This window comes from Temnothorax curvispinosus, unplaced genomic scaffold (genome assembly GCF_003070985.1).
Source record: "Temnothorax curvispinosus isolate PA1 unplaced genomic scaffold, ASM307098v1 QBEX01005067.1, whole genome shotgun sequence".
NCBI classification, from domain to species: Eukaryota; Metazoa; Arthropoda; class Insecta; order Hymenoptera; family Formicidae; genus Temnothorax; species Temnothorax curvispinosus.
The window spans coordinates 275,469-298,664 of record NW_020214847.1 but is presented as its reverse complement, the minus strand read 5'-3'; the positions used below and the strand labels follow the sequence as shown (position 1 = coordinate 298,664).

The 23,196-nt window shown below is 40.8% G+C and overlaps 1 protein-coding gene across 1 annotated transcript in view; it reads right to left on the bottom strand.

The window, feature by feature from the left end:
- Nucleotides 1-4,370: 4,370 nt before the first annotated feature.
- LOC112454422 (protein scalloped-like) overlaps nt 4,371-23,196 on the bottom strand; it is a gene marked incomplete at its 3' end in the record, with an annotated part of 117,090 nt that continues 98,264 nt past the window's right edge. Inside the window, exons 2-3 of the mRNA XM_025015803.1 lie at nt 7,152-7,276; nt 4,371-4,509 (exon numbers count right to left, since the gene is read on the bottom strand). Coding sequence (XP_024871571.1) covers nt 4,371-4,509; nt 7,152-7,276 — 264 coding nt within the window. The remainder of the gene's footprint in view (nt 4,510-7,151; nt 7,277-23,196) is intronic.

Below are 23,196 nucleotides of genomic sequence, written 5' to 3'. Positions count from 1 at the left end.
AAGGCACGGTGAACCATCAAGCCTTTTTCAAGATAACCTGAAAAAGTATTAAAGACAGCTGAACTTTTGTTTTCGTAGAATTGTAATGCCAAATGTTTGTTACAACGTGCTTCTAACAAATATAGATACGTGTGGAGTAACTTGAACGATATGTTGGGCAAGGTAAATCACTTTATTAATCTTGCGAGAAAATACGTTTCTCGTATTTTAAGGCATATTAATAATAAAATAGTTTATACGACGTCGTGTATTATATATAGATTATATTCTAATTTATTATACAAACTCTCTCTACGTTTTATGTTTCGTAATATTATTACTCCTGAAAGACAAAAACACGAGAATATAAAATGCAATACTTATATGTAAAGTATTACACGAACTATCTTAAAATTATCCGACATCGGACTATTTTTACCTTTTTATCGTACACAATAGAAATGTACACCATATGACACTTGGTAAATAGACTACATCAAGGTCTATGTTAGTTTTACGTGCAACAAAAAGCGACTAAAAAGCTGTGAAGTAGATTAACTGTAAAGTAAAAGTTTGTATACTATAACCTCATGCTGTAAACGACACACACCAAATCTTAAAGTTTAATTTTTAACTTTATGACACCGTGTGCCACGCTGCCGCTTTGTACGTTAGATTAGGGGGCCAGCAGCTAGTACGTCCACTGCTGTCCGCTCGTAGGTTGTAACACTTGTTATTCTAGATATCGTGATGATTCACGTTGTCCACATAGTTCGCGTTACTCCAACTTTTTCTATGCTCGCAAATGAGAATAATTTCTGACGATACATACGGCGCGACGCTCCGTAGTGTAAAGACATTACTACATATCTTGATATATAATAAGGCTATCACTCTGTCTACACAAATTATCACTTATCACATTGACCTATTCTTTCTTTACTTGTTTAAACATCCAAGGATTGTAGCGTATATTTAATACGCTTTTCTCGACGATCGCAAAGCTGAATCACCTTTATCGTATTCGTATCATCAACGACACAGCGCGCTACGCGTGAAAAAATTTCAGATCGATTGGATTCACCCTCTCGTATCGCTTCGGGAACGAGAAGCGATCGTTTCTCCGCGGTGAAATCTGGGCGTCGGCGTCTAGATAAGGGTAAGAGAAAAAGAAAGAAGAAACGAGAAGGCGAGAGGAGAACGGTGCGCAGAGGAAAGATCGAAGGAGGTAAATTGCTCCGAGATATTTAATCCCGCGGAAAGGCCGAGGGATCTCTCCTTTATTGGCTCGGCGAGTGAGCAACGACGGGCGAGATAAGTTTCCCGTCGGATCGATGGCCAATCGCGTTAAGCGATTTTCGCGCCTCGTTATCCTTTGTTTCCATCCGGTGGACGGTCGACTGCATCTCGTCGACGACGGTATATAGGTACGGTGTACGGCGCGGGCGTCGACGGCGATGCTCCTTCGTCTTTCGTGACGTCGAAGGATCGATTTGATATCGCGTCACTCGCGCGTTTCTCTCTATCTTTCTCCCTGCCGACGCGAAGAATCGCCGACTTTCACATTCCTCAATGCCAGGGGAAATTACCGAGGGGTAAACTGCGTCCCGGTGAGAGCGACTTCTCCGTCCGTACGAGACGCTATCTTCCGATAGCGACGACGAGATAGCGAGCGAGAAGGATTTTCAATTGAGATACCCCCACGCAACTTTGTATTCGTGAAATCGTTCTCGTCTTCTTTCTCCTTTGAGATATTACAAATTAATTAGATATCCCAGAAAAGAGGGAAACATCTTTGAGACAATGTCTAGAAATGTACACTAATTTACTAATTTACAGAAAAATCACATAATTTTGTATAATAAAATATAATAATATCGGAGATATTTGTTCACAGATTTGTACGGAATAATTCTTAAAAGGTCAATATTAATTAATTATTGAGCCTTAAAAACAATCCCTTACATCAACCTTTTTCTTGAAATCATCTAAATAATTTAATTAGTTATTAAAATCTAATTCACTAAAAAGCTGTTTACTTCGATATATCAAACGCTTCATTATTATTCCACTGCCGAAATTTGTCTTGTTACAAGCAATTATAAAAATATGACAATCCATAGTTTAAAGTCCAACAAATACTACTATCATCACACATTTATTAAAATTTCTGCGATTGCAGTACGTCCATCATGAAGCGCGCAAAGTGAAGACGAAACGAGGATAAGGGTGTAGCAGCGAGACGACGCGACGCGACGTCGCTTCGACATTATTGTCGTCGTCGTCGTCGTCGTCGTCGTCGTCGTCGTTGTTGTTGCTGTTTTCATCCACCAGCTCCGTCGACACGGAGGAGCCTGAATTAAACTCCATTTTCATAGAGCGCACGCATCGCGATTGAATTGCCACCCGCTTGGCTTTGCGCGCCAAGTGCTTTCGGAAATTAAGCGACATTGTGCCTTAACGAATGGGATTCATGCGAATATGGCCTACGTCCTCCTGCCGAACGGTCCGGAAAATTTGCCCACCAAGACGCAAGAATGGAAGAAAAGTGGCAGCGACCTGGTCGCATCCCCGAATGCGACGGGACTGGGAGTCAATTTCAGGGTTCGTTTACAGCCCTTTTGAGAATAACAGTAGCCTCGGCACGAGGTGCACCTCCACCCCCACAAAATTACCATAAAATTAATTCTTTTAACTCTTTTAATGAGAGATGAAGGCGTGAGTTTATTTGAAAAAGAATATAGAGCCCATTTTTATATATTTTCATCTAATAATAATTTTGAATAACTCTATTTAATTATAAAAGCTTTGGGGATGCATTTTTAAGATGTATTGCTTATACATATACGTCTTATTCATAACGATTTATCATGTAACTTAAGAAAGAAAATATTGCTGTTTACACACGGACGCTAAATATTAGAACTAATACATCTGTAATATGCATGTTCTCCGAAATGTGACACTTAAAATCCCAATTGTGTGCAAATCGTATACTTGTTTATCATGGTTTTTGCAAATCTGTTTTGTATATCTGTTCGACGAGTTTGTATTCCGTTGGCACAAACTCACAACGCAACTCTAGCAATTTATTACCGTTCTCCATAAAGGAGCAAAACTGTACGGCGGCGAATTCACGGCAAGAAAATGAGAAAATTAATACAAAAGACAGGCAAAGAGGGCACAAAAGTAGGGGTTCGGCGCCGCGGCCGGGGACGGCCAGAAGGGCGAATATTCCTTCGAAGGCGAGGCATTATTGCTTCGGTGGCGAGTTCATGGCGGTTAATGGTGGTGGTGGTTTACGGCGGTGGCCATGGCGGTACCGCCGGTCTCGTACCGGGCAATATCTGGTCAGTCACGTAGACTGACCTCAGCACCGGAGCAATAACGACGCCTCGTCTGGACGTTTCTCCGTCACCGTCATCGCGTACGTGGAGGACGGCGCGGGCGCGGGCGCGCGGCGAGCGGAGGTTGGCGAGCGGTGGTTGCTGTCAGTAGTGTGCTCGTCACATGGAGAACAACGTTCTTTCCTCGGACTTTTTCTTCGGGTGGCATTAGGCACGTTACTCGACATAACGCAGCCTCGAACGAACGCACGCGGCTCTCTCGCTGAGTGAGATGAGCTTTACGAGAATGTGAGCGCATCCGAATGGATTATTCATCAAAGCGAATAATAAAATGTCGTGCCGGACAATATATTTCGTCAATCATTAAATTTCTTTCACCGCAATATTACGCGAATCGTAGGAAATTAATAGTTTGAACAGAAAACAGTAGAAACTAAAAAACTGACTTTGTAAATATCAACGTCTCTTCCCCTCCCCTCGCTTTCTTTCCTCGATGAAAGATAATTCCTAAATGAAATATATAAAGTCCTTTTCTACTATTTTTTCAAAAATTACAAGGCTCGTATTATTTTAATAAATGGTAACCGGTTAACATTTGATGTATAGTAACGCAAGTCAAAGTCATTTTTTCGTATTTAACATTGATATCGTATGTGTTCTCATTTCGGAATAATATTGCATTTGCAAAGATATTCTTTTTTAAGAAAAAATCGAATAATAGTATCTATACTCTAATTAATAATGTCATATTTTATTCGAGACTAAATTGTAACGATTGGTAATATATAATAAGTACTTGCGTATATGCGAAATAATATACTACATGCGTGATTTCTTAAATGTTACGAGCATTATCATTTAACTTGGCCCAACTCATTCTTATCGCGCGGCATATGTATACCTTTGTCAGCTGCGTGACGTGACTATCACATTAATCACATATACACATACATAGGTGATGAGAGTTCACAAAGTCTTAAAGTCATAACGAAAGGACTTTTGTGCGATAGATCGGAAAACGATAGAAATATATGTGGCACTCACCGTACATCTTCCCTTCGTCGGAAAGGATGATTTTGCGACGACCGCATGGCGGATATATGGTAAGAGCTTCCTGAAAGCTCTGTTCGATATCCGGCGACCACACACCCTCTGCGTCCGCTGCCGACAGGTCCTTCTCGTCCTGGAAAATACGATCATCTAATCTAGCATAACCTAAGAAGGATGGATTGCACGTATCATACATCAGCTAGAGCCCCGACACCCTTATAATCTCAATAAGGCTCTCACAGAAAAAGATAACACATTCTTGATAATATCGTAAACCAATATAAAAATAATAAAAAAAAAAAACAATATTTGTCGACATATACACATATTACATACTATAATTTTTTAATTCAAATTAAAATCCCTATTTGTGCAATTGATCATCATTAATCGTGGAGTACAAATTAACTATTTACGTTTCTGTGTCAAAATTGAATCGTCGACAAAACAGTTTAAGCCAATTCTTTGTGCATTTTTTATATAATCCTGTCAGTGATTTCAATCATAAAATCATATTTTGAAAACAAAGAAACTTTATGAAATATACTACGTATAATAAAAATTAATTATTATCTCAAACTCTTGTAAAGAATAGTATAAGAATAATTTTAATATTTAATAAAAACAAGTTCGATCACTTATTCAACTCTATAATACAAATTTTGCAGGAAAACTTGCATTGACGTGTGTTCCGCTATCGAATTAGCTTTCCAATCAGATTTCAACTTCTTATCAGCTATCAATTTCCGATCAAAAACGTTTTCAATTCCGAGGCACGTCAATCGTGATTCTCGCGCAAACATTCATCACGTTCGTCACGATTACGTTTCGTCGCAGGAGAGTGTTCTCGCCGTGATGCATTTCGACGATCTGAGCACGTTCGAGAAAAGTTCATTTATTTGCGATTCCGCCGCTGACCGTGCGCGCGCGCAATTTATCTGCCGCGTCGATCGCGAACGTGGCCGGACCTCGGAGACTTTTCGCCCTCTGAAACAAAGGATCCCCAGCAGCCGCGAAGCCACGCCTGGAACGTGGCCGAGTGAGTGGACTTAACCCTTTCTCTTTCTCTCTCATCGAATCGAGAGAGTATCTCGCGTTTTCGCCTCTTCGCCTCCGTTTTTCTTTCGCGCCGTCCATCGCATCGAAATCCGCACGGTGTGCTAGGATACCTTCTAGTTCGAAGGGTGACGATGTTGCGCGAATACGCGATACACAGAACCATCTAGTAGTTCGAATAGTACTTCGTTAACTGGAATTTCTCAACGAATCGAAAACCTCCGTGCCGCGCAAAGAGAGAAACATGTGATCCCCCCTGTTTCTCCGTGCCATGCGCCGAGAAACGAACGGTTATCCTGGGCGTTTAGATACCGAGAAGTGCGGAAAGGGTGCGAGGAAACAGGCAGGCTATCTCTTTTCCGAGAACCCTAGTCACGTTCGCCACGTTCGATATAATATCGTCGAGCACGCGATCCAAAACGGCAGACTCTCCGTTGATACGAAAAAGTCCTCGATTTGATCTCGGTTCGCGTTGATCAAGGCCTAAGAGTCTAAGAGTAGATCAACGAGATCTGTTGATCTACTGTGTCTCGTTCGTACGAGTGACTAAAGTTTTCCGACAAAAAAAAAGAAACTTTGCGCGCTTATTTCGCTCTCTGTAAACGAATAGAAACAATAAATAATATTGAATAATATATAAAAAACGAGAAGTAAAATGTTGAAATGTCTTTATCTTTGAAGCTTTGAAGTGACTTTTTACGTCTGACCCAAATAAATCCAATTTGCATGTGCCAAAGTTAACGACGTAACGTTTAAATAATCCCGTGCATTTTTCATCACTTTAATATTCATGATGTTGTCTTATCACAGTAGAATATATTTCCAAATGCAACCAAGGTTTCCAAATAAAACAACCGCGAAAGTGATTTAATTTTGAACCGTGTGATATTTATAGAGATCCAAGTATTGAAATTTCAATGTCGCATAATTCTTTCAAAAAGCTAACTTCTCTCTCGACATCGATATAACTTTGTTATTTAGTTCAAGCTGTAATGTTAATATTAACCGTAAGTTCGATATTAACTTTAGGAACATCAAAGATTATAAAATATTGCTAAATAAACTGTTGTTAAGTTTTATTTTGGCATTACAAAATGCCCTATAAATCCTACATAATAATTTTAATATCATATCTTTTATCTCTCAAATATTTTGGAACTTTTTCTTTGCCAAATGAGTAAGATAGAAAAGTAAGATTTAAACACGAAAGAAACCATGACCGCTCTTTTAACACTAATTGTAAGTTAAAAAACTATTAGAACAATTTTTAAAAATTGCGCACATATCACATCAACTACAAATTTGAATTATATAACAAAAACTAATGACTCACTAACGTTCCTTTTTTACAAATTCTGCATGATACGTACAGCAGTGATAGAAGTAATCGAAAATTGGCGAAAAGTCTTAATCAATTTTTACCGGCTTCCGCAAGTATTAAACCAAGTATAACGATTGCACCTACACTTTACAGCGAGAAATTTTGCTTAGCTCAATTTAAGTCTTTGCATAAAATGATGCCGAAAGAATAACGATAAATGTCGGCTCTATACTGACTACTGCGGAAGTTTAAGCGCTGTGTTCTTCCGTGACGTAAGTAAACGCGAGCCGAAAAAGCTCGTCCCTTCGAACTCAGGTTGGCGAGTTAATTGAAATAAAAAAGGGCACCGAGACTACGCTCGCAGTTGTTGTTAATTGGCGACGGCATGGTTGACTTACATCGCTAATTTCGCCAACGTCGAGGTTCTTCGTATCCGAGCCGGAGCCGTTGGCGTCGGGCGGCGGCCCGGAACTCGCGGGGGTCCACGGCGCGGAAATGGTGTCGGCTGCAGCCACCGCACTGCCTGTAACAAAACGGGGGACGAATGCAGTTTATTAACTCCTCTCGGAAAAATCCCAGTCTCAAGCTGTGCTCGCAGTCCAGCTTCGTAAACTGAGTTTACGAGAATGACCTGGATTTATTTTGCGAGACAGAAAGTTATTACTGCCTCTCACAAAATCTATAACCATATAAATAAGCTTTTTTCGTAAAAGTTGCGTATAAAGTTGAGCTCGTGACATCGAATAAGGATAATGTCGAAACGTCGTGATAAAAGTTAAAGATAATAAATACGCGAAACGATACGTAAGATTAGTAGAACGGAAAATGATGAAAATGAAAGAATGGAAAAAAAGCAACATTCGGGTGATTTTGTTACATCTCTCAGTAGCAAAAAGTGTTTATAACGTGTATAATAATCTTGGTATGATAATAATAATTCCAATATTAATAATAATATAGATATTAATTAAACGACGACAAGTGTAAAAAAGACGCCCGTCACGGAATGTAAGGAGGTCTAAGTTCAAATCCCGGCTGAGATGATATTTTTCGCAAATTCTTTACAGTGATTTTAAAGAAAATGCTAATATATATCAGCATCATATCAGATGCTAATATATATTAGCATCAAAAGTTACATCGATTGAGAAAGACTAAAACCTATAGCCGAAACGTTAGGTTAGTAAGTTGGGTTAGTTGTATAACGATTATAATTGACCGAAACCACGGGCCCAAACCTCGTGATAAATAAAGATAGCCAGTTGGGTTGAGTAAAAAATCTTTACGGTTACGTTATTTACTGGCAAAGTAAAAGTTTCTACGTTGATATAACAAAGAAGTATACGAGCGAAATTTTTTGATTCGTGACGACAAGTGTTATCCGCAGTTCCATAATCATTACAGTACACTCTTTGAGGACTCTTTCTGCACATATGATTCCTACGTTTATGTAGATTATTGTTTATAATAATGTTCGCTGTAGCTAAACGACGTACGTCCGCTCGCTATTAGCAGCGAGCTCGTTTTTATTATCCTCGTCCTGGAATATTATCCCATCAGATTAGACTCGCTCAGAGAATGTGAAGGCAGAGAAGGAGGCATACGTACGCTGCGCGCGGAGAGGAAGGTGGCGGAAAAATCAGCACGTGAAAAATCGTGGCCGTGCGTGGAGGGGTAAAAGTGAGGCAGAGAGACGGCACTCCGTCGTCGCTCTATACTTGTCGGAGCAACAAGTGTTCGCTGATATCGCGTATCAGTGCCACGGCGGCGAGTGGGGGTAGCTCGTAGGCGGTACACTCCGCCTACCGGGGGTGGAGTGTGTATGTTAAGCCCCCGGAAAAGACCCCTATTCCCCGGCTAGGTTCGTACTACCGGCGGCGGTGCAAATCCCGATCCGTAGCAACAACCACCCCCCGAGCCAAAAGCGGAGCGTGCCCTCCGCAGTCGGCCCCTTTCTCACTCTACCCTGTCTCTCACCTTCTCTATGGCATTCGTCGTGATGACGAAATTCATCGGAGGATCATTCGCGGGGGCCAGCGCGCATGTACCGGCCATTCCACGGCTCAAGAGATGAGAAGGATAATTGTTAATTATACGCAGATATTCGTGTTACGCGTACCACTTTATGCATTTGGGGAAGAGGCCAAGGGATTGTTGGGTTTAGTGGGCCTGTACCTGGGTGAGTTGAGGTATCGTTGTTTGCTGAGCGTCTTTTTGCGAGGAGCAAGTCGGTAACGGATAACCTCGAAAAAAATTATTGCGTTGTAATTAATTTGTTATGCAGAATTCGAATGAGAAATTTTCTTCAACATGTAGCATGTCGCAAAATATACATATTTCACTTATTAATTAATAAAATTTGTTTTTAGCCATTTTCAAAAAATAGATGTGCGCGATAAATAATCAGTTTCTTATAAATTAAAAAAAATGCTTTTGGATGATATAATTGGAATTGAAGAAGCAAGTGAATGAAAACAATATATGTCACATTCATTATATAAGTAAATTCAACATGTTTACTTCCTCCCACTCATCTAAGCACATTTTATTTTGCGATCTAAAATCCCTTTCAGTCCCCTTTTTAATCCCTTTCATTCTCCTAACCACTCACGTGTTAAAAAACGCATCACTATCGCTCTTTATAAGATACATTTCCTCATGTTATTCTTGTTATAATACTGTATAAATTCTTATAATACTGTAGTATTTTGAAAATACTAGTGTTTCAAAATGTACTGTTGTTTTTTTCTGGCTTGTCATGAATGAACCGAAGGCGATGCTTCACATAAAGATAGGCAAGCTAACTGTCAGGGATATACGTTTCTCCTGAAAACGCACGGAAGCTAGCAGCAATCATCCGGCGGGTGGTCGCGGCTAACGGCGAACATGCTCATATGCAAGCTGGAAAATGAGTGGTGGCTTAATAGAGACGCGAGATGCGGACGCGTACTCGCGCACGTGCACGTGCAAGTGTGCATATGTGTGTGAATATGTACACGTGCACATGATCTAGCTTGCGCTAGATCGAGCGCGTGACGCTAGAACAGCACAAGACATAGATCATGGTGGATGACGTATGATTGCATTCGGCGCTCTTGCTGGCAACGAAGAAGAGGGGTTGGTGGGGGGGGGTGGAGAACAGAGAATCGAGGTTACCCAGGGGATGGAAATGTTCGGATGAAGGATAGGGTATGACCAGGCCGACCGTGATAGGGTGCAGGAACTTCGAGAGGGAGAACGCCTCTCGCTGGCGAAACCTCGGAATGTCCTGGCCACTACTACGATCGCGCGAGATCGCGGACATATGCGTCCTTCTCCATTATCCGCGCTGTCGCTCGGTGCCAGATATTACGGTGCTAGATTTCCCGGCTCTCGTTGAGTAATGATCGAGTCGCGACAAATTTTCGGCCCGCAAAGAGAAACGGTAGTAATAAGGACGCGCATCGGTCGAATAGGTCGGATTATTCAGTAGATGCTTATTAGGCTCCACCATCAGGAGCCAATACCTAAGACAGCGTTCGATTAATTTTGTATAACGATCTACAAAATAATATTAATTTCTTTGTGCAGTAAAGTTCTTTCTGATGCTTGGAAAATATTTCAAATTCATATATCGATCGTTTATACTTATATAAATACAAATACTTATAAACGTCGTAATAATTAAAATAAACAAAAATAGATGCACGTGTGAGGCAATCTGTTTTAGGCAAATGCATATATATTTTTGTACTACTTTATAAATACAATTGCAGTGTATTATTAATCTTTCTCTCCAAGAATCTATTTTTTAACTTAAACAAACCAGAAGACTTCTATATAATTCTCCATCTTGAAATATCAAAAAATATTAGTGCGTACTTACATAGCAGAAGAAAATATGTTAAACGTTACGTACACATCTGGATAAAACTTCCTAATTTTGTTACTGCTTTATTGAACTAATTAATTCAGTTGTTAAATTGTTGAATCTATACTGAGGTTCTATACTAAAATAAGAATTATGATAATGCAAAACACCCAACGTGTAGAGATTGCAACAGCGCGACGAATGTAGAAATTTTTGAGCGACAAAGGCAGATGATATGGGACATTGTGGAAATTTGCGAGAATGAGACCGTCACGTTCATCTTTCACCCTGTTTTTCTACATTTTTGTACGTTTTTGTACGTTTGGTTTTGAACAATATTGTGTGTGTGTGTGCAGTAAATCCCTGAAGCTCTTGGAAACTCATGGACATGGTATGATTCTCGTTAAACAGGAAAATTTGATTATTGTTTTATCAACGTGAGATAATCTCGGTATTTTTAGAATAAATAGAATGAGATCAAGATATCGAAAGCCCTGCAGTATTCTTGGGACATTTAAAAATGTTGAAACGAAAAAAATGTCGAAACAAAATACGAATGACTTTTTAACTCTACATCATCTCTGTGCATTTCAATGAAAGATAGTAAAAATCACGCAAATCTCGCAGAGTTGTTCAACAATTTGAATACTTTGAATAGCCTTCTTCGCGACGTCGCCATCGAGAACGCCATATCGGAGGCGCAGAGAAAATGTTCTTGCTGTTTTATCCTTGAGCCACATACTGACATACAGATGCATGGCATGTATCGGTTGCGGGGGACTCTACCGGGGTCCGGGATGAGGTAGTAAATGCTGTATTCGCGGTGGTAGTAGTAGCGTGGCACTGGCTAAGCTGTAAATTTGGCGTATAACCATTCGGGGGTGTCCCTGGTCGAGTCCTCTGTCTCTATCTATCTCTCTCTTCCTCGTCCTCCCGCTTTTCGGAGGTAGTCGACGAGAGGGGGTGGGTGGCAGGCAGGGGAGTGAGACAGGAGACGGGGGTCGTAGAAGCATTCATAGCAGGAACCAGAGGGTGGCTTCGGTGGAATGCGTCCCGTTTAATATCGCGGAACATTATATATCGCCTCTCTTGTCCCTACGTTGCCCGTGTTGAACGCCCGTGTATAACGCGTACGAACACACCCTCGCTGGCGCATACACGTACGCGTGACGACACCTAGCCGCTTAATCGCCACCGCGAATGTCCGATAACACACTCGCGAGCCTCTCGGGGACCTTTTCATAACGCCGACGGATCTTCCGCGAACCATTGACGGAGTTATTTATCACTAATCGTACGAAAGTGGAAAGATCCAATTCAGCCTGTCGGCAACTTCGGCACTTGTCTTAATCCTTTAATCCTCTAAAGTAAAAGTGCGTCTAAAGAGGCTGCACTTGACATTGACTTTGCATTGTAAGAAAAAATGTGAGGGATTATACATATAATCTTAAAGACATGATTGTGCGTTGGTGAAAATTGAAATTAATAAAAACTCTAAGAAGCAATAAAATGTGCGCTACATAAATCTGTTTCTAAAATTAGTGAAGACTGTTGGGCTCACCCGTTTAATTAACAACATCTCGAAAATCTGTTGGTCGGGATTTTTATATTTTCAATCGCTTTAAGATGCAGAAACTGTTAACAATTCCAAGTTTTCACCAAGGAGAGATCTATTTCAAGCTAACTTTGAAATAGTTGAAAGAGTTCAAAGAAAGAAACTCCGAGATGACACACGCCACGTATATATTTCAACGTATTCGACCGCGAATATTGCCGAATAACAAATCGCAAAATTACCGTAAAATCGTTCCGTGCACGGAAAGAACAATTTTGCTCAAGTATTTAAAAATTTAGCTATATAGATACAGATCTGAAAATAATTTTGTTGCACCATCAAAATAATTATAGTAGGTTGCTGAAGTATGATGATAATGCTGAAAAATTTTTTGACATTTTAGCAATCAGTTTGAGTATTCTACATAGATAATTATTTTTATGGTCCAACACAATTATTTTCAGATCTGTATCTAGCTAAATTTTTAGATACTTGAGCAAAACCGTTCTTTCCGTATAGACATTCAAAATTACATTATAACAGAAGCTACAAGCATTTTTATATCGTCGTAACGAGATTTAGCTTTCGCGCGAAATTTCTGAGGAAAATTAATTATCATCTCGATGCTAGTCGCGAGTTATCGTGCCGTAAAATTTATTAAGAGACGATGCGTCCCGTGCAACCCGCGCGCGCTGTGTTCCCGCCTTTTATGCGAGCCATTAAGAATTCTAATCGGTTCTGGCACGAGCCACGTCTCGATATTATCGAACGATTATACGCGGTGCTGCCTGGGTGTAAAGTAAAAGGTTCGTGAGAGCCTGCGCTCGCGATATAATCGACTTTATAAATCGACCGCGACGAATCAGTCTTAATCGCCGCGCCCGTTGTACGGTTTAGATAAAATATCGCGTTAAACGGCGTAAAGGCACGAGCCGTTGAGACGACGATTACGCGCAAAGTTATTGCGCCACGTTAGTGCATTCGTGATCTAAACAACACGAGGCAAAGCGCCGAATACAAGATGGTTAAGTAAAATGGATGCTCAAGTAGATTTATTAAAAGGTGATGTCTTTAATTCAATTATATTTCGCGCGACCCAGCGAAATCTTATATCAACACTCATCACGAACGTATATAATATTCTTATCACATAATCAATCTTCATTACTTCAGTTTCGGCCATAAAGTGGACTTGGTTCACATACAACTAAAACACACTCTATCCTTTCACACAACCTCAACATCAGTTGATCCCATCTGCCTTTTCTAGATTGATCTACCTGCTTCTTTCTCCTTCTACACGTGTTTCAACACATTTCCTTTTACTCCATCTAATTCGTCGTTATATATTTTGTCTATTATTTCTTTCCTATTTCTCCCCAATTCTATAAACCATAAACCAATTTTTGGTATGTTCACAATCTCCTACATACTTAATGACTGATGTTGTCCTTACCTTGTCTGCAGAATACACATAACGTTTCCTCTCCCTCTAACCAATACTTGATACCTTTCTCCATATTACCTTACACCTCATTCTTATCAACGCTCTTACAACATCTGCCATATTAAACTTTTCTAAATTTTCCCTCTTTAAATACCTGGGTCCACATTCAACCTTACATACACAATTCTATTATACTTACATCTTCTATTATATATTCTTATTAATCAAGTACAAATATTTCTAGGCTTTAATTATGAGAATTTATTTTTCATGTATCATTTTAGACGTGAGGATCGTAACAAAAATTTACGATATAAAAGACACATTAGATACGCGCGTGTTTCCTACTTTGTACATTAGTTCACTGGTCGATGAAACGGCCAAGTACCAATTTCATCGATAAATGAATCAACGAGTTCTCGCGTAAAGCCGAGCCCGATTTCTTTGTCGTCGGCCGAGTCGAGTGATGAAAAACTCGCCCAGCAGCCACAGGTGCGCGTTTATTCGAGACGCGCACGGTAGTGATTAATCTCCGCATGGTTAAATGAAAAACAGCGCGCTCAATTCGCTCGCATCATGCTCTCGTATGTACGTATTTACTCGTGCGAGAGCGCCGAGCACTGAGTGCGGTGAATCATCTGCCTCCCCGTATTTGGAGCCGGAACAATTGAAAAGAAAACCAGAGTACGCGGTGCAACGTATGCACGGCGGTACGGCGGAGAGGGACGAAGTAAAAGTGGGGAAAAATAATAAACGCACTTGAAGCTTTTCGCGAGTAATAGCGCGTGTTGGTAAGAGGGATGTATAGGGGAATCGCGCGGAAAATATTGGCAGATCCCGGAGCCAGAGAGAAAAGCAAAACAATGCGATATTCTCTCGAGTAACGGTGTCCCTCTTTAATTCTTAACGAACAGAAAAAAAATACGGTAAATCCGCGCGGGCTTTCATTGGCCGCGGGCGCGCGCGCTCGCGCAACACACCCTGATATGCGTACAATACGTATCAGAGGGATGCATCCCTGCAAAGAACGGATCTCCGCGAGGCAACATGGTAGAAATCGCAACAAACGCCAGCCACTTTCGCAAACACTTCAATTAGCAGCGAGTCTCGATAAAGTTTTTCCACGATCAACGCGTGGGTTGCTTTTTTCCGTCGAACGCGCATCGCCCTGGTCGACGACGAGTTGCCTATTATGCACGGGTAAAAATCGTGGCATGGGAATTGTCAGTCATCAGTCATTGACGGTGACTTGACTCTCTAAGACCGAAATGCACGCTCGTTAGATTCCCAAAGTGAATTTAAACAGGATAATTCTGTCGAAAGATTTCCCGCGGAAATCTTTCCAGGAAGAACCATGAAAAATAACGATTCGACACCGTCGACTCCTGCACGAAATCTTTGGCATGAATATTCAACGCTGTCGTTTGCGCGGGTAAATCACAGAAATAATTCGACCGATAATAATTGTCGACGGCTATCGCTTTGCATTTTACAAGCCGCTCGTTCGATACGTACGAGTAAAATAATTTGTAAAGATTACGCGAGAAAATTATGTCGCGATCTCGTTAAGAGTAAACCGAGAATATATACATAAATCGGACGCGATTTGGGCCGCGCTCGGGCTGCAACGTTCATCGTATTGTCGCTCGCAATTAGAGGGATTAATTTACATACTGCGGGATTAACCATTCGACCATGAATTATTCAGGGCTATGCTAATGCGCCGGCTCCGAATTGAAGTCAATAATTGAATGCTCTTCGAGAATAAGGACAGGGAGCCGTGTCTCGGTCTCACCGTCCCGCATCCCCGGGAACCAAGGAGCATTAACCGCATTATATTCGACATTCGTATAGAAAACGAGAGCTCGCACGTAAAGCGAAAATTACTAACCACTCGCGAAACTTACGGGCCGCGTAATGTAACGCGCGCTATTTACTTTCGTGACGACGGCGAACGTGCCCGTATAGACTGAAAAATTTATTATACGGCGCTCTGTCCGCACATAATGCACCAATAATACCTTTTTATTGCAAATTTTGTGGTCCATTTGGCATTAATCTTTTCTCAAAAAAAAATGTCAAGGCAAGTCGATAATTTGCGTTATCGTATAAAAGCAATAAATATCTATACTATACGTGAGTTATCTTCAGAGTTAGTGACAATACGAGTGAATACGTGACAGAACCTTCATAATTTAATTTAAAAATTAACTAGAAATATTCGAAACTAAATATTTCAAAGGATACACGTGCAAGAACATTTTGCAAGAAGAGATAGTCGAGATAGTCTTGAATTCGATCGACACGTTCTTATTAAGGAATAACGAAATATAGGGCATTCAGAGATCTGTTAAAAGCTAATGTAAACGACGTAGGTATACAATCGTTATTCTCGATCGCGTCGCAAATAATCGCGATGTAATTTCGCTACCTTCTTTATCTTTTATTACATTAAAGTTAGCACCGAAATAATCGCCCGCGCCGTCGCAAAATAATTGGCGAGGAGCGCTCGAATTGGAGCGAGCGCGAGCGGTAGGATTAATATCGGATCCTCGCGCGGTTCGCGTAATTGCATTAGCTCGCGTCTGCCGCGTGTGTACGCGTCGCGGCGAGAGTTAATACGATTTTAATGACGAATAATGCAATCTTCCGTCAAAAACCGCAGGGACATCGCCGGCGTACTTAATAAGCTCTTGAGACTTGAGACGAGAAGACGCGGAGAAAACGAATACTGAGGTTTCTTGTGTGCCAGGCAAACATGGCGATGAATAGCGAGCGGGGAACTTGAGAGCGTGCGAAGAAGCAGGGAAATCGTTGAGAGGGTAATGTCAAGGAAGCATGAAGATGACGAGTATCGAAGATATGAATAAGGCGACGACAAAATGGAGAGATGTTGGTAAAACGCTGCAAAACTTTGGAATACAAAGTTGGAATTCTATAAGGGAACGTGGCCCGGATTACTTCATTCATTCGCTACGTCTCATTGTCAGCTGTACTAAAGCACCGCTAGAGTTTTGTCATTCCCTTGCGTTGAAAAAAAGCGTTCAATCGGCATAAACGTCACATATCACGTATTTAAATTTAAAACATAAATATATTATCAACATAATAACTGATTGACCATACATATTGTCGCATCTATTATTCATAGAAGTTATTATCCAATAGTTAACTGAAAAGCGTTAGAATTAATCCTTCATCGGTAGTTTCTCGGTTCTCCTTGGCTGCAACACCCGATCGATAATTTCGCGATCTGTTACCGTCGAGGTAATCAAGTTGACTCGACTTCCTTCCATCCACCTCCTTCAGCCTTCATCCTTGAGTTTCCGTCGCTGTCAAGCCAGTCGAACAGCTGATTCTCTCCGGTCCCGTGGGAGAAACATTATCCACGGTGTTGATTTACAGTTTCCGATGCAACGAGTGACAATGAGGAGAAACTCGAGGATAATACAACTAAGGCAGGAATAGAACAAGAACAAAAGCGAAGGAGTTGTGCTCTCTCTCCTGCCTCTCTCCATGCTCGAGAGTATCGAAACTCTCCTCCTCGTTTTCAGAGGCTAGTTCGGCGAGTCCGTAGAAGCCGTCGATCGAGCGTGTAGCGTTTCTTCGCTCTTCTCCCGCTCTTCGCCGTCGTCGACAAGACAGCTGCCGGTGAGGCCAACAACCGGTTCCCGCATCTCTTTCTCTCTCCTCGCCTCTTTTCTTCCGACCTTTCCTCCCATCCGTTTTACGTCATTCTGGTCTGGTGTCGATGCACCAGGGAAAAAGGGAAAAAACGATCAAGAGGCATGACAAAGCGGCTGCCGGCGGCACCTCTCGTCGATTCGGATCACGATTCACGAGCGGCGGCAGATTATCGTCCAGTAGGATCCTGCGAAGATGGTTGTTTAGTTTCGTACAACGAAATGGTCCTAGAGATCGGTTCCTTATAGTACAGATCGATGCACTTTCGCGATCAATTTTTGTAAAAACTTCTTTACGAAAGACATCGAATCAATCTTTCATAATGTTACAATAACACGATTTTTTATGTTTATACGCGAAATGTTCAAGTTCAGACGTATTATATCGACTCTCAATTACAGCCAAATACAGAATATATATAAACGAACAACAGAATATATATTATATAAAGTTGATAAATTGTTTGCTTCCAGCACAAAATAAAAATATCATAACCTACATAAAAATAGTAACATTTTGAAAGTGACGTGTGATGATATCTCCATCTCATCAAGCAGTTGCATATTTTATGTGGAAAAACACAGACAGAATTATCAAGCTAGCAATATCGCCGGCACGGTGCAACGGACGAAGAATTTCGTCTTATTATAAAGTTCATTATTTTAACGACGAGCAACGATGTATCCACCGAAAGGGACGGGAGAGGAAGGGACGAATCGACGGGAAGCCGTATATAGAGGGGCACGGTGAATATTTATCAGCCAATATCGGGCCTTATACTGCCTCGAGAGGGGGGCAAAAGAGCGCGTGGATGCACCGTTAATCGATTTGCATAAGATCGCCGTTTCGTTTCGTGGCTACGTCTCCCAGCGTTGCGCACGGATACTTATAGGCAGGCGGCTGGACGGGCGGGAGGAAGAGAGAGAAGGCGCGCAGTCTGTCGATATGAAAGTCGATACGCGGTATAATTCGCGTAATTACGCGGGTGCATATTACGCACCGGCGATACTCTGGCACCGGCCAGACTTCGTAAAGTCGCGTATGCGCGGGAAGGGGAGGGAAGAAGAAGTTATTATACGAACCAAGTGACAAACGCTCCCGGTAATCGGCTTCGTCCGATTGTGAGTCTTTTCCTCTCTCTTAAGGTGATCCTAAAGCCGTGATTCTAGCCGGTTTTTTTCTTAGCACTAATCTTTTAATTGGCTTTATAGAAATGCAAAATTCTTGTCTAGAATTAAAGTACGCATCAAAATCTAGGTCATGGTGGTCGAATTTATATCGAAAACGAAAAAAAATTAATATTTTTTGTTATACGTGACGACCACCACATATAAATTCGACCACCATGACCTAGATTTTGATGCGTACTTTAATTCTAGACAAGAATTTTGCATTTCTATAAAGCCAATTAAAAGATTAGTGCTAAGAAAAAAACCGAAAAAAACCGGCTAGGATCACGGCTTTAGGATCACCTTAAGCCTCAGATATTAAAACCGTATACCTATAATTTCATCGTGCCTTTGCCGAGATTTTGTCATAATATATAGAAAAATGCACTTTATGCCTGCACGTGCCAACTTTTTTTCATTGTTGTGGAAATTATTTTCATATACCTATAGCAGAGACTGAAATTGATCCGTTCGTCAAAGAACTCTGATCCCAATATTATAAACGCGGTAATAATTTCGTTGAGTTGGAACCAGTTTTCAGTACTGTAAAATTTTTTAGAAAATGCTTTGGTAAACAACAGAAATATATGTATTGTAGAAATTATTTCCACGCGTTTAATCTCAGATATTTCTTTCTGATTCAAAATTATATCACGTCGATTCACCTAGTCTAGTCATATAGATTTCTTACGGTGCCGAGTTTCTCACGCGTCCAAAAACGAGCCGTGTCTCATTTTCTTTCTTTTCGCAAATTAGAGAGTGAGCGGCGAAGCACGCGCGTTGCGCGAGTTAACGATACGCGATACGCAAGCACGATCACTATTTTATGCTATACGATTATTACCGTAATTTCTTACATAACAAAACATTTCCGTCGGTCATGCTAACGAATAGTTAATTCCAGATAGATTATTTTGAGATGCAGCAAGAATCAATAAAGTTCGCGCTTCAATGAACGCGAGCGCTGATCTCCTGCAACACTTGACTGAGGGTGAGCGAACTCATTGTCTCAAATATGCAGCAAGAATGCAAAAACAGCGAATGCATATAATCCAGAAAAGCAAGAGCAAGATGGAATGTTTGTCCTAAATGCGTAAATAAACTTGAAATCTTTAACATCTAAATAAAAAATATATATATGTATACACACACGCGCGCGCGCGAGATATAACCATCACAGATTTAATGAGAATGTTGATGTTGATTTAATGAGAATGTTGTTGCAAATCTTATAGAAACAGAAAAAAACTGAGATTTTGACAAGTAAATAAAATTCTGTCAAGGTAAAAGCTTCTTGCGATTATAAATACGGTTAAAGATTTTTAAATACACAATTTTGTTGCATGTATATATAATATATCCTTCTAAATTACATGGATTTAAATCCAAGTAAAAGTTTCAAAGACTATTATTCTCGCCATTAATCTCGGCGAACGCGATCGTATATTAGCCCAACACTCGACTATATCTTACGTTCCCACACGCACCCTGATTCGAGGAAATTGAATCGAAACGGAAATGCTTCTTCAGTTACAATATATGCTACTCGCGGATGTTTTAGGTAACACACAGCTAGGCAATCCTGGCGGTAGCATGCCGCAGCCGCATCTCAGGAGGATCATTTAACCGAGATAATTGCCAAACATTGTTCACCTTGTTAGCCGTTGCTGCTCGGCTGGCAAACTTGAGCGAGTTAATAAGCAACACGCTGGGACGACGGCGACGACTATAACGACGACGATGACTATAGAGGCGGCAATAGGTGCCAAGGCAGAGGCCTGAGCACCGAACCATGTGTAAATTAGCGTCTTCAATTTGTAGCCGATCGTCCTGACTGCGTTATGAAGGTTGCGTGTGCAACCATGAAAAGTGACGTCTTACTCACTTTTATCTTATTGCGGTGTTATTCGCGGCGTCCTTGCTTAATTTAAACGTAAATTCTTCTCTTAGGATATTTATTATATTATACGTACTTTTTATGTTTTTCTTGTTAAGCAGTGTTCTCTGATTTTAAAAACTTGCTCGTTTAAAATGGGAAAAAAAACTTATCCAGTGTTCAAAATCATGATAATTTTCCAGTCTTCCGGCAGATACAATAAATGCATTGAAACTATTGACTAGTAATGCGAGTTTCTAACTTTGGAAATGGCAGTATTCAATTAATAATTCAATAAAACTACGAAGCGCTTCGAATGTCGCCAGGCCGTTTTGCGCTTTCGCAGTCTTTGCGAACGTTGAAGCAAGGACGCGCGTTCATATACGAAGAATCATGGAGAGAAAAAGAAAGAGAGAAACAGACAGCGAGAGCGAGAGAGAGAGAGAGAAGCGAAAGGGCGTAGGTAGGTAATTAAGGGCCGTAGGTTCAAACTGGAAAGCAAAGTCGAAGGGCGCCTCTCCTCTTCCGTGAGAGGCGTGAATTACACGACGAGGCAAGCGAGCCGGCAGACAGGCTCATTGTCCTCCGCTAGTTTAATTAATGCAGCTGAACCGGCAGCTCCCTCATATCCTTTCCATCCTCCCTCGCCCACCCGGTCTCTCTTACCACCACGTTCGCCAACCCTGCCTCTTTCTTCCATCGCACCATCCCTCCGCGCGTCGCCGACCTCGTGTATATATCGCACACCATGGCCTCGAACGACGTACATGCAATCTACCAGGGGCAATTCCGTAGACCCGACAATATCGTCCTCGTCTTTCGTCTGGATTTCGATAATGATCCGTCAATTAGCCGACGGATCAGTGATTCAGCCGCGTTGGTGTCGCTTCCCTTTTAACTCTTCGTCGGCCGAGATATTCGTAGTATTCGTACGTATGTAGACGTATGTATACAATATACATATTCCAATGTACACATTGGAACTTGTAATAAATTAAATAGAGCCATTTTAAGTACATGAATAATTACTGCAATCCAGCAATCTCGCAGTATCGAAGAACGGAAAATTTGTTATATGTATAGAATTCGTTTACATTTTTCTAATTAAATATCATATTATATTAATTAGATATTATATTATGCTTTATTATGTTTTTCAAAAATATAACAAAAAACAAGCATTACAAAGAATTGGGTCCTGATTTATTTTTCCTTATTTTGCACTTAACGTGCGAAATTCGTGATTTAGAGCGATAATGTGCACTTCAGTCTTGGAGTTGAGAACCTAAATCTGTTGTTCGTCGGCAATTCAAGCGGAGTCGAATCAAAAAGAAAACGACGGATGTCGGGAAAAGAGAGAAAAACATTATTGGAAAGAAAAAGAGCAATCGTGCCTCTTTTTCTATTTCACAGCCATCTGTATCTTTGGAAACAGATGAGAAATAGAAAAGAGCAAAAGAGAAGATAAAAGCTTCTTTGCTCTCTTCACGTTAACCTTTATACTCAATGGCGTAATAAAGTTCACAACGAGCCTTGTTTTCAAAATTCTTTACGTATTTTCTCAATAAAATGATAGAACGTGGTGTGTTTTCAAGGTTTGAAGATCACAATCGCAGACCCTGATTTCCACTAAACGATTACAATAACCCTATTGCTCTTTCTGAGACTATTTAAAGAGCGTAAGAGACAGAGAAACTTGTTCTGCTTTTTTGGTTTCTCCTCCAAGACGCGGCGCTTTAGAAGAAGAAAGAAAAGAGAGAAGAGAAGAAGGAGGAGGAGAAGAAGAAGGAGAAAAAGGAAAAGAAGAAGAAGAAGAAGAAGAAGAGGGAGAGGGAGACTCATGCGAGGTCAAGGTGCCGCTCTGTTGCCGGCTCTCTTTTCTTGGCTCGAGCACTCGTAACGTAATATCTGGACTTGCTCGTCAAACGCCAGGCGCGATTATCGGTCCGATTCAATTAGCTCTCGAGGCGCTCCCTTCTCGTCCACTGACGGGAAATTCTCGGTGTTCAGATGTGGAGCAACCAAGTTGGATACGTCACCGCTGAGAACCGCGAGCCCTCGTAGAGAACAGCATGTCTATCTTCTTTTAATTTCCTTATCGCTTAATTATAGCTTATCGCGCCAGATTTATTTTTGAAATAAAAATAGGTATAGTACTGCATGCACTGAACGTTTTGAACCTATACCAACTACTTTTTCAACCACTGAGGTCAGATTAAAATAAACGATCATTGTTCCATTAAAAAAGCATTGTTAAGACAACGATTACAAGCTGTACAATAGTAAAACTTATAAAATTCTGAAGAAAGAAATCTTTTCGGGAAAAAATGTGTGTAAATAAAAAAATAATGAAACTTTGTTAGTTCAGGTAGGTTTGATAATAAAGAATTAATAAATATTGTTTTGATCATTTTCGTCAATACATGTAGTTCAGTTAAAAAAGAAAGCATTATTCTTTCGCAAAATTTTAATTCAAAATTTACTTATTAAAATATTTGAAGTCGAATATCAAAATTAATGTTCCTTGAGAAATTCCTTTTAGAGAAGAAAATTGACTAATATTCTCCAAATAATCTTTTAATTGGGTATTGGAGATTCTGAGATACCGCTGAGAACCGCGAGTATTCCCCGCGAGTTACTATCGGATAAAATTAACGTTGCTCGACGAGCAGGTGCTAAACGAAAAACGGAACTGAAGTATTCATGAACATCCGCGCACTCCTCCATCGCGGCGCGCGACGGCGCGGCGGCGGCTCCATCGCGTTCAGCCGGTGGATGCTAATTCCAGGTTTAATTCCGATTACCCCGGTCATTATAGGGGTAAGAAGGATTCTGAACCGGTTAACCCAGTTCGGGATCTCC